Genomic DNA, 13,075 nt, shown 5'->3' on the forward strand with positions numbered 1-13,075 from the left:
CTGATTTGCTCAAATGCATTAAGAAGGAAATAAATTCCACAAATTAACATTTAACAAGGCACACCTGTTAATTTAAATGAATTCCAGGTGACTACCTCATGAAGCTAGATGAGAGTGTGCAAAGCTGTCATCAAGGCAAAGGAGGGCTACTTGAAGAATCTCAAATATTTTTTAAACACTTTTTTGGTTACTACATGATTCCATCATGTTATTTCATAGTTTTGATGTCTTCACTATTATGCTACAATATACAAAATGGTAAAAATAAAGAAAAACCCTTGAATGAGTAGGTGTTCTAAAACTTTTGACTGGTAGTGTATGCAAATGAACTCACCCTCGTTCCCTGTTCCTTGGCCTTCCTATCTGTTTGTCTGAGTTATGACTCTCAGAAGTGGAAAGAACTGCTACAGCACTGTCCTACTCAAACTGTCCTCATCCCACCCTCGCCCGTCCCATGAGCCACTCGGTGTTGATACCCCCACCCCCCTTACCTTTGTATTATCTCGGTATTGTCTTCCATTATTAGACAATGAGTCAGACAGGGATGGTTGTTTTAAGAGACTTTATTGTGCCACGCAGGTAAAAACTATAGGGGTGTTTCATTTAGTGCACACAATACAAGAGACAGATCATAATAATAAACATTGCACAGAAAATAAAATATATCATTTATACATCTTGTCATAAATAAAGTCTATGTATCAATGAATGTGAAGTGGGTCTTTGACTTTGAATACACAACTTCTGACTGGGGTCCTGTGGTTTTGAAGGAGTCCTATAGTATAAGATACATGTTTGGTTGAGTGAGTGATTGGCTCTTTAATGTCAGAGTAACTTTAACCCCTGAATACCATCCAAATAGTTTTTTAAGACTGACAAAGATCTCATTGTTAGTCGACTCGAGAGAGTGTCTTCTACAGATCTGGGCACCTTGAATAGGCAGACTAAAGATGGAATCCAGTGAATCATCACACTCATGATTCACTCAAACTAAAAAAGAACAGTCAGACCAACTTGGATCCAGCTTTGGCCAAATTCTTTTCCTCCAATTGCCTTCTCATCTCGTCCCATTGATCCAGACAGGCTTATCTGTCTATCAATGGTTTATCCCTATAAGGACATAACTATCTGGATGACTGCATGGGAATGAGGATCCATCTGGTTAGCCAACATATTGACAATAACCTTATACAGTAGGCCTAGCTGTGTCCCAGGGCACTGGTCAAAGTAGTGCACTACTGTATATGGAATAGGGTTTCATTTGGGACAGAGCCCTGGGGTTTTTCATTGGCTAGGGGCTGTATCTCATAGTCTAATGGGATAGTACTATAACATTATTTTAAAGGATAAAACTGATTTGACTTGCACGAATAAACTACTAGGTCTATAAACAGTTATGGTAGCTTATAACGGTAATGTAAAATCTAGAATAAATTAATCATGCGGAAACACCTCCCAATTCTACTTGTTAATATTTTGCAAAATGTAAGAAATGACACAATGACATGTAGCCTTCTTTATTGCCTAGCAACGCATTAGCAGATTCCTTTCATATTGCTTTTAGAAGTCACAATTTTAACAATTTATTCGTTTTTATTAATTTAATGAATGCAATAAAATTATGTAATGTCTACCAAAAAACTAAATGATGTTGCACATCAGCTTTCACTTGTTGATTTGTTGCATAGCTATGGCAGTGGAGGCTACTGAGGGGAGAACGGCTCATAATAATGTCAGGAACGGCGCACATGGAATGGCATCAAACACTTGGTTTCCAAGTGTATTTGATAACATTCCACTGATTCCGCTTCAGTCATTACCACAAGCCCGTCCTCCCCAACTAAGTTGCCACCAACCTCCTGTGAACTGTGGTTATGTTTGGCATGAGTCCGTCCATCATGTGACTATTGAAGCATTCCGCTTCAGTCATTACCACAAGCCCGTCCTCCCCAACTAAGTTGCCACCAACCTCCTGTGAACTGTGGCTATGTTTGGCATGAGTCCGTCCATCATGTGACTATTGAAGCATTCCGCTTCAGTCATTACCACAAGCCCGTCCTCCCCAACTAAGTTGCCACCAACCTCCTGTGAACTGTGGCTATGTTTGGCATGAGTCCGTCCATCATGTGACTATTGAAGCATTCCGCTTCAGTCATTACCACAAGCCCGTCCTCCCCAACTAAGTTGCCACCAACCTCCTGTGAACTGTGGCTATGTTTGGCATGAGTCCGTCCATCATGTGACTATGGAAGCATCAGGGGTTAGAACCTATAAAGGATTAAAAGTCAAGTGAAAAACACAACTGAGGGCTCTATTCAATACATATTGCAGAAAATCAAGCGTTCTATAACGCTTCAGCGATACTGGCTTAACAAAGCCCTAAATAGTGGTCAAGTTTTCTGGTGTACTCTTTTCTAAACAACACAATGTCATCGTATCTGTTTTCAGCTCTGTTGACTCCCTCCCCAGTCCCCCCCTCAACCCCCACCTCCCTTCTGTTCTCCATTCTTTCTGCACTGTCATGCCTCGTGAACTCATGATGCACCTCACCATCCCCCCATTTGATCGTACTCATCCTCTCTCGCTCCATTTGAAGTGAAAGTAAATATTCTGTAGACCGCATGGTTCACACAACATGCGGCTATGTCTGCCCTACCTCCTATAGCCTAACCTTCCTCCACATTCAACATTGCTTGTCCATCCACACATGTCTGTTTTCCTGCGCCTCTGTACTTTTCTCAGAGGTGATGGTTGCAACGGGGGTTTAAAACGAAAGGCCTACTTGAAATGTATGAAATGGTGTAGGCTTATAGGAGCCTTGGCTGAGTTACAGTAACAATGTGACAACTGGAAGCCATATTGGAAAGGTGTCACAGTTGAAAATACATCACTTCTGGGAAGCCAAGCAGTTTATTGTGGAGTGAGACTGTAATATGATGTGGTCTCTGAAAGGACTGTTGGCACCTCTGGAATCTGATACATTCAAAACTAATGACAAAACTATATTTCAAATTTGAACAAAATTAGAGAGACAACATAAAAAGAGCACCTGGGGCAACACTACATAAGGTAGTTATATCAAGTTAAATCAGTATATCAGAACCTGTGTGTTCACTGGATTCAGTTGAGGTTTGAGCTACTTACTTAAACATTTTGGGGAGATGCACAACCTTTGAAACGTCACAATGAGTCTGTTGTATAGGCCTACACATGCCTATTGCTAAATACTGAAGTGTTAGTGGCATGTTGTGTCTGAGATATTAGGCTTATACCATCAAACTGACAAAAAAACTACAATGAAACAGCACTGAACAGACTTTGGCAGCTGAGTGCGGCGACCTCCTCACCTTTTGATGTGTGTGTGTTTTTGCAGAAGAATATGCACCTCCTGAGCACCCTTTAAAGCACATGTGCCAAACTCATTCCACGGAGGGCTGATTGTCTGCGGGTTTTCGCTCCTCCCTTGTACTTGAGTGATTAATTAAGTTCACTAATTAGTAAGGAACTCCCCTCACCTGGTCATCTAGGTCTTTATTGAAATATAAAACCAGCAGACAGTATGGCCTCTTATGGAATGGGTTTGACACCCCTGCTTTAAAGCAACTGGTCAGGGGAGGTGGGAGTTTGTGTGGGAGACACACATCTCTCAAAGCAACTAATACACAACAGCAACAATAACAATATTTTCAGCATAACCATATCACTGTGTACAGGTAGCCTAGTGGTGAAGAGCATTGGGCAGTAACCCGAAAGGTTGCTGGTTCAAATCCCCGGCACGACGAAAATGGGGGGGGGGGAACCTGCCGGTGTGCCCTTGAGCAAGGTACTTAATCTTAATTGCTCCTGTAAATTGCTCTGGATAAGAGCCTCTGCTAAATGACTAAAATGTAAATACACAGAATGAAATAGATTAAGACTATAATACACAATGGGTCTAATCTTTCAACCAGAGGCTCCCCAAAAAACTGCACTTATTTCATTAAGGCATTGGATAACCCATAAAGTTGTCACGTTGAAGGATCATCAAAGATAGTGGATAACTTAGATGGTTTCCTCAGGCTGTTTACCATTGAAAAGAAATGGTCACGGTTCCCTCTCTTGCGTGAACATGCTTTCCTGTGTGACCTCACAGCTTCTCCATAATGTCTGGCATGCTCAAGTGAGAGAGGGAAGAGCTGGTTCTGGTCTACTTAGTGTCCACTCTTGCTCGTCCCACCCACCAAACCAGAAAAAGTGAGACGGGCCACTAAGTAGCCCAAAGTGGCTCCACCCCGATCAGAAAAGAATTAGGGACTCAAGTGTCTCTCTTTCTCTTCTGTCTCTGGCATCATCTGGTGGTGACCATTTCACCTTCTTCAAACCAAAAGGACAACACTGTTATTTCAATCGATCTCATATTCTTCCAGGATATGATTTTATCAACCAGTTTATTTAATAAACGGAATGTGTTTTTCAAAGGCTGTTGTTAAGCTCCTCGCTTGCTACAAACACATCCACACATATTAAACAAGCTTCATCTCTGCTTTTATACGTACTTTATAAATAGTAATAAGGGAGATTTATAAACGGCTGATCCACTAATATTATTTCTAATGAATAGTTGTGTTCAAGCAGTTGGTTTCAGTCAAGAGCTGTCATGGTCATGAGATCGAAGTTGATTTGATATCATTGGAAGATTGACACCATCTCTTCCATAAACAGGTACTGAAAACTCAAGAGAAATTTGGCATTGAGTTTCACTTCCAGAGCTTGCTTAAACTCAATACTGTACTGTGCAATTAACCTAAAAAGAAAACAGCAATCTTTGGTAAATGAATGAATTAAATGAATTATTGGTCAAATGGACAGCTCACTAAACCCTCAACCCCACCTACCTCTAGCCCAACACCCTTTCCAGTGTAAGATTCTGCATTTTTGGAACATGTGAAGATATGCGAGGCTACTGCAACTGCACTAGATCTGCTGACAGTAATAGGAATACATTAATCAGCGATGTAAGTAGCTAGACTAAGAGTTAGTGATAACGTTAAACTAAACTGTAGTAGATTGTTAGTTTCTATCGTCTCTTGTTGTGGGAACTGCCCAGTCTGGTGCCTGTATCATCTACCCCTCTATCACTCTGGTTCGCCCCATCCCAATCTGTCCCTAAGGGGTTGGCTTTCAAAATACACAACAACAGAGAAACACAGAGAGAGGGTTAACCAAGACCAGAGATAGATAGCCACCTGTCATGGCAGCCAAATGGATAGCCACCTGTCATGGCAGCCAAATGGATAGCCACCGGTCATGGCAGCCAAATGGATAGTCACCTGTCATGGCAGCCAAATGGATAGCCACCTGTCATGGCAGCCAAATGGATAGTCACCTGTCATGGCAGCCAAATGGATAGCCACCTGTCATGGCAGCCAAATGGATAGCCACCGGTCATGGCAGCCAAATGGATAGCCACCGGTCATGGCAGCCAAATGGATAGTCACCTGTCATGGCAGCCAAATGGATAGCCACCTGTCATGGCAGCCAAATGGATAGCCACCGGTCATGGCAGCCAAATGGATAGCCACCGGTCATGGCAGCCAAATGGATAGCCACCTGTCATGGCAGCCAAATGGATAGCCACCTGTCATGGCAGCCAAATGGATAGTCACCTGTCATGGCAGCCAAATGGATAGCCACCTGTCATGGCAGCCAAATGGATAGCCACCGGTCATGGCAGCCAAATGGATAGCCACCGGTCATGGCAGCCAAATGGATAGCCAACGGTCATGGCAGCCAAATGGATAGCCACCGGTCATGGCAGCCAAATGGATAGCCACCGGTCATGGCAGCCAAATGGATAGCCACCTGTCATGGCAGCCAAATGGATAGCCACCTGTCATGGCAGCCAAATGGATAGTCACCTGTCATGGCAGCCAAATGGATAGTCACCTGTCATGGCAGCCAAATGGATAGTCACCGGTCATGGCAGCCAAATGGATAGTCACCTGTCATGGCAGCCAAATGGATAGCCACCAGTCATGGCAGCCAAATGGATAGCCACCGGTCATGGCAGCCAAATGGATAGTCACCTGTCATGGCAGCCAAATGGATAGTCACCTGTCATGGCAGCCAAATGGATAGCCACCTGTCATGGCAGCCAAATGGATAGCCACCGGTCATGGCAGCCAAATGGATAGCCACCGGTCATGGCAGCCAAATGGATAGCCAGCGGTCATGGCAGCCAAATGGATAGCCACCGGTCATGGCAGCCAAATGGATAGCCACCGGTCATGGCAGCCAAATGGATAGCCACCGGTCAGCCAAATGGATAGCCACCTGTCATGGCAGTCAAATGGATAGTCACCGGTCATGGCAGCCAAATGGATAGTCACCTGTCATGGCAGCCAAATGGATAGCCACCTGTCATGGCAGCCAAATGGATAGCCACCGGTCATGGCAGCCAAATGGATAGCCACCGGTCATGGCAGCCAAATGGATAGTCACCTGTCATGGCAGCCAAATGGATAGCCACCGGTCATGGCAGCCAAATGGATAGTCACCTGTCATGGCAGCCAAATGGATAGCCACCTGTCATGGCAGCCAAATGGATAGCCACCGGTCATGGCAGCCAAATGGATAGCCACCGGTCATGGCAGCCAAATGGATAGTCACCTGTCATGGCAGCCAAATGGATAGCCACCGGTCATGGCAGCCAAATGGATAGCCAACGGTCATGGCAGTCAAATGGATAGTCACCGGTCATGGCAGCCAAATGGATAGCCACCGGTCATGGCAGCCAAATGGATAGCCAACGGTCATGGCAGCCAAATGGATAGTCACCGGTCATGGCAGCCAAATGGATAGTCACCTGTCATGGCAGCCAAATGGATAGCCACCTGTCATGGCAGCCAAATGGATAGCCACCGGTCATGGCAGTCAAATGGATAGTCACCGGTCATGGCAGCCAAATGGATAGCCACCTGTCATGGCAGCCAAATGGATAGCGGTCATGGCAGCCAAATGGATAGCCACCTGTCATGGCAGCCAAATGGATAGCGGTCATGGCAGTCAAATGGATAGTCACCGGTCATGGCAGCCAAATGGATAGCCACCGGTCATGGCAGCCAAATGGATAGCCACCGGTCATGGCAGCCAAATGGATAGCCACCGGTCATGGCAGCCAAATGGATAGCCACCGGTCATGGCAGCCAAATGGATAGCCACCTGTCATGGCAGCCAAATGGATAGCCACCGGTCATGGCAGCCAAATGGATAGCCACCGGTCATGGCAGCCAAATGGATAGCCACCTGTCATGGCAGCCAAATGGATAGCCACCTGTCATGGCAGCCAAATGGATAGCCACCGGTCATGGCAGCCAAATGGATAGTCACCTGTCATGGCAGCCAAATGGATAGCCAACGGTCATGGCAGCCAAATGGATAGCCACCAGTCATGGCAGCCAAATGGATAGCCACCGGTCATGGCAGCCAAATGGATAGCCACCGGTCATGGCAGCCAAATGGATAGTCACCGGTCATGGCAGCCAAATGGATAGCCACCAGTCATGGCAGCCAAATGGATAGCCACCTGTCATGGCAGCCAAATGGATAGCCACCGGTCATGGCAGCCAAATGGATAGCCACCGGTCATGGCAGCCAAATGGATAGCCACCGGTCATGGCAGCCAAATGAAGAGCTACACAATGAGAAAGAGGAGAGTGAGAGAGTTCAGATCAAGACAGTTATTTCATCAATATAGCAGTGGAAGTGAAGACTTAAGAACAGAAGTAGGAAGTAGACAGTCTATGCCAGGCTGAAGCCGAGGAGTCGGGGAAGGATGGTCTTTGGAATAATGAGTCCTGAGGTGCTTATTGCTGTGTCCTGAAGCCAGAGGAGGCTGTATGGAGAAGCCTCTCTCAGCCTGCAGGCCTGGAGCTTGTTTTGGTGCCATCAACCTTGAGTTGGGTTGGGGGGGGGGGCGGTTGGGGTATCAAAACCCCTAGGCTGCCGTAAGGGGAGGTGGGTGCAAGGGGGTAAGGGGTTAAGAGTTTAAGTTCTTGGGGTAGTTGTTGTTGGTTCCCCCAAAGGTCAGAGTGGGAACTGGTTGAGTTGTTCCCCCAAATTTTGGCGTGGGGGTAAAGGAGTAAGAGCAGGGCCTCAGGGGATGGTTGGGTTGCTCCCCCAGGGTAGGGAGGGGAAGAGGGTATGGGCTGAAGGGTAGGCACTCTGGGGCTAGTTGAGTTGCTCCCTCAGGGTAGGGGAAGAGGGTGCTGAGTTCCTGGAGTGTATGTCTCTACTTGAGTCGGCGGTGATGGTGGCTCTGCATGTCTTCCATAGTGACCCTACCCCACGCACCGATCACAAACGCCTCAATCTCACACTCGTTCTCACCGCGAGCGATACGGAAGTAGCCGTTCTCCCCCCAGTTCTTCCCCCACGAGTTGGCAGCGATCTGGAAAAGTCAAGCGTTATAAGGAAGAGTGGCATGGGTTAGAATGTGCTGTAGATATAGTTGATACATAATAGACAAGAGAGAGAATATGTGATTAGTTAGGAATCCTTTCTTACCCAGAACTTCTTTGTTGTCCCATCATAGTTCCTCTCCTCTCCCCACCTGGAACAGAACACACCGAGATGGATTACGGACATGATTGTTTTCCACTAAAGGGCACAAACTGGAACTAAGAACAATCGGACAATGAAGATGTGTGAGAACACAAACACACAAGGGGACGAAAAAATATTATCTTAGTTCTTCATAATATGCATGCAGGCTGTTCCACCAATTAGGTGCCCTTTGAATAGTGTCATTTTTTATTTTTTATTTCACCTAATTTGAACATTCTGTCATATAGAGCACATGTTTAACTTCATTTAAAAACAGTTTTCCATCTCAAGAGGTTAAATAAAAAATGACAGTGCTCATTAAGTACAAAATAAAATAACATGGTCGACCGTAAAAGTGTTGACGAATGAATCTTAGATCCGCCATAAATCCCCTTGTGACAGGGGGGATGGAAGTTTCTTGTGTGAACAGAGAGGGGAAATTGAATACAAGCTTCACAAAAAAATTTAAATTGTGAAAACATTTCTAGCCTATCTATGGGTAACAGGGTTGGCATGTTATGTTTGACCCGCTCAGTTTTCCACCACAAAATAGCAGAAAATTGTCAGAAAGAGTAGAACCAGCTCACCTGCATTTAGAATATGATTTTACTATTAGATGTTCAATGTTTCTTTTGAAAAATGTATTTAAAAAGGAATAGTTTCACTCTATAAAAATGTGAGTTCAGTTCAAGTAAAGTGGCTGATCTTAAAATGAGGGGACAGGTTATTAACCTTAAAATGAATCACTAATCAGATTAAATAAATATGAATCTTTAGAAATGACTTTGTCAAAGCATCAAAATAAGTAGGGCTTCACAATGATGGTGAAAACTTGGAGAAATGTTGGGGTTAAGAGGGTTCAAATCTTTCTACACTCTTAGAAAAAAAGGGTTCCAAAAGGTTCTTTGGCTGTTCCATAGGAGAACCATGTTTTGGTTCCAGGTAGAACTATTTTTGGTTCCAGGTAGAACCCTTTTGGGTTCCAATGTAGAACCCTCTGTGGAAATGGGACAGCCAATGAACCCTTTTAGGTTCTAGATAGCACTTTGTTTCTAAGAGTGTAGAAGACACAGGGGATGCAGAGAGGGACATGTAAATTTTCCATATGGTCAATATTAAAAGGGCACTCATTTTATATGAAATGTCATATGTGCACAATTTCTACTTAAATATGAAAGGGACTCAAAAGGCACTAATTTCATGGAACGACCCATCCACTGAATTGTCAAATCATGCAATTTTTTTTTGTACATATATAGTTCAAATGTTGTGTATTTTTACTTTTTAAATATATCCCACCCCATAGCAATGTTAAACCTGAGAGCTAAAACTGATGGTGAATTCTAGGAAGAGCCAAGTAGAGCTGATGTACTGGGTACAAACCATCTTACATCTCTTAAATAGTATCCTGAAAACAAGAGGTTATTTATGACCATGGCTAAGGAACACCAGAGCAGTTATATTACCCACACACATGTACATGTCTCCCCTGCATCCTACATCATTCAGATTCCTCAGCAGCACATGGAATTCCCCCCTCTGCCACTTCCCCCTCGCAGCACAGGAAACAGGAAGGAGAGGGACTGCCAGGGAGGAAGTGGTCACCGCCCGACTCCTGTCATCTCACAGACAACAACATTGCTGAAGGTCTAGCGAGGCTCTCATAAATAAACCTTACCCCTGCAGAGGAATCTTTTACTCTCTCCCTGTCTCTCTCGCTCCTTCCCTAACCAGCATGCTTTGATCTCAAGAAGTCCAAGGCCCATACATTCCCATCATCCTGAGCTTCTGGTCCTATCTGGCAGTTGCCCCCAGTCGGAGGCGGCCCAGCATCTCAGACCGACCTTCCCTCCTCCTTCCTCGCTCCAGTTCTATTCCCATCCTGTTTTGTGAACACCAGGCCCTAGGGCCTCTAGGAGCCTCCAAGGGAGACTTTCTCCTTATATAAGAGAAAAGGAATGCTGGGAAAGAGATGTGATATTTTCAGTCGTTTCCAAAACATTGGTGAATAATGCCAACCTTCAATCAGCAAGTTTCTTTATAAGTCTAGTCTGGTTCGGACAAGAGTTCAAGGGTCATCATTCTCTGAATAGGCAAATACAAACAGCTGTACACACTGGGGGTCAAGGATTTGGGGCTGTGTGTGTGCACGCGCGTGTGTGTGTGTGTGTGTGTGTGTGTGTGTGGACGTGCATGCACCTACTTGTGGGTGTGGGTGCTTATGTGCGTGTGTGTGTGTATATACAGGCAAAGCCAGAGAGCCAGACAGAAATGGACCACAACGGAGCCCTTATCTCCCTCAGTTAGCATTGTTCCTCCAGGACAATGAGGGACATACCAGTCCTCCCCTCCCCTACCTCTGACCTCCTCCATGGGCCTGATCCTCTCTCTGTCCCGTACAGTTGGGATCAACGCCCCAGACAATGCCTTTTCCACCAGATTGGACCTCTATGTGCTAAACACAAACTTTCCCAGGCCCTTGGCTTAATAGAATGCACTGCAGCGGGATTTCGGCTGTAAAAACAGTTATTGGTGTGATGGTCAGGCTCTATGCACCCTGGCCCTCCTTTCTTTTCCCCAGCCCGTCCCTAAATCCATACCCTTGGTGCCCCCGAGCCTCACGTTTGCAGCCCAAACCAGCGAAAGAACCGCAGTGTCAGCGGAGGAGGGTGGAGACTAGCTTCAACCGTCATCATCATCAGTGGAGCATGCTGCTCAGACCAGACCCCAGCAGCATGCCAGGACCGACCAGACACCAGCAGTATGCCAGGACAGACCAGACACCAGCAGCGTGCCAGGACAGACCAGACACCAGCAGCGTGCCAGGACCGACCAGACACTAGCAGTATGCCAGGACAGACCAGACACCAGCAGCGTGCCAGGACCGACCAGACACCAGCAGCGTACCAGGACCGACCAGACACCAGCAGTATGCCAGGACCGACCAGACACCAGCAGTATGCCAGGACCGACCAGACACCAGCAGTATGCCAGGACCGACCAGACACCAGCAGTGTGCCAGGACAGACCAGACACCAGCAGTGTGCCAGGACAGACCAGACACCAGCAGCGTGCCAGGACAGACCAGACACCAGCAGCGTGCCAGGACAGACCAGACACTAGCAGCGTGCCAGGACCGACCAGACACTAGCAGCGTGCCAGGACAGACCAGACACCAGCAGCGTGCCAGGACAGACCAGACACCAGCAGCGTGCCAGGACAGACCAGACACCAGCACAGCAGCGTGCCAGGACAGACCAGACACCAGCAGCGTGCCAGGACAGACCAGACACTCAGCAGCGTGCCAGGACCGACCAGACACTAGCAGCGTGCCAGGACCGACCAGACACCAGCAGCGTGCCAGGACAGACCAGACACCAGCAGCGTGCCAGGACAGACCAGACACCAGCAGCGTGCCAGGACCGACCAGACACCAGCAGTATGCCAGGACAGACCAGACACCAGCAGCGTGCCAGGACAGACCAGACACCAGCAGCGTGCCAGGACAGACCAGACACTAGCAGCATGCCAGGACAGACCAGACACCAGCAGCGTGCCAGGACCGACCAGACACTAGCAGTATGCCAGGACAGACCAGACACCAGCAGCGTGCCAGGACAGACCAGACACTAGCAGTGTGCCAGGACAGACCAGACACCAGCAGTGTGCCAGGACAGACCAGACACTAGCAGTGTGCCAGGACAGACCAGACACCAGCAGTATGCCAGGACAGACCAGACACTAGCAGTGTGCCAGGACAGACCAGACACCAGCAGTATGCCAGGACAGACCAGACACTAGCAGTGTGCCAGGACAGACCAGACACTAGCAGTGTGCCAGGACAGACCAGACACCAGCAGTATGCCAGGACAGACCAGACACTAGCAGTGTGCCAGGACAGACCAGACACCAGCAGTATGCCAGGACAGACCAGACACTAGCAGCGTACCAGGACTATGTATATAGTGCACTACTTTTGCGCCGAACCATATAAAGAGAATTTGGTACTATTTGGGACTCAGCCTTATGCAATTGGCATCGATATACCAAGACCCTAGACCAGGGGTTCTTAAACTTTTTCAACCTGGGACCCAAATTAGAAATTCTGTGTTTTCCTGGGACACAAGCTTAGGATAAAATGCAACTATATAAGTAAATATCGGTACATTTCATTGCCTTTATGCCTAAAGAAAAATGCAATATAGACAAAAACAAATAACAATGAAATACCCACAAATATCTTTTCATGTTTATTTTTTCCCATTAAAACACTCTTACATACCTGTCTAGGTTGGAACTGTTGCTGTTAAAATACAATAAATCATTTAATTCTTAACTGGAATAAACAGATTGATCACATCACACAAATAAAAGCACACACACACACAGGCTTTTTGATTGTGCAACCCTAAGTAACAGTACAGATAAAACATTCAGGCCTACTGTACATCTTACTGTAGAAATGATCAGGCCTACTGTACATCTTACTGTA

The 13,075-nt window shown here is 46.4% G+C and overlaps 1 protein-coding gene across 1 annotated transcript in view; it reads right to left on the bottom strand.

Annotated features, from left to right (window-relative positions):
- Positions 1-545: 545 nt before the first annotated feature.
- LOC118375655 (tubulointerstitial nephritis antigen-like) overlaps positions 546-13,075 on the bottom strand; it is a 91,976-nt gene continuing 79,446 nt past the window's right edge. Inside the window, exons 12-18 of the mRNA XM_052469918.1 lie at positions 8,545-8,590; positions 7,061-8,428; positions 6,761-6,872; positions 6,313-6,648; positions 5,982-6,121; positions 5,674-5,925; positions 546-5,589 (exon numbers count right to left, since the gene is read on the bottom strand). Coding sequence (XP_052325878.1) covers positions 8,270-8,428; positions 8,545-8,590 — 205 coding nt within the window. The 3' untranslated portion in view covers positions 546-5,589; positions 5,674-5,925; positions 5,982-6,121; ... (1 more) ...; positions 6,761-6,872; positions 7,061-8,269. The remainder of the gene's footprint in view (positions 5,590-5,673; positions 5,926-5,981; positions 6,122-6,312; positions 6,649-6,760; positions 6,873-7,060; positions 8,429-8,544; positions 8,591-13,075) is intronic.

The sequence above is a fragment of the Oncorhynchus keta genome, chromosome 19 (genome assembly GCF_023373465.1).
Source record: "Oncorhynchus keta strain PuntledgeMale-10-30-2019 chromosome 19, Oket_V2, whole genome shotgun sequence".
Lineage (NCBI taxonomy): Eukaryota > Metazoa > Chordata > Actinopteri > Salmoniformes > Salmonidae > Oncorhynchus > Oncorhynchus keta.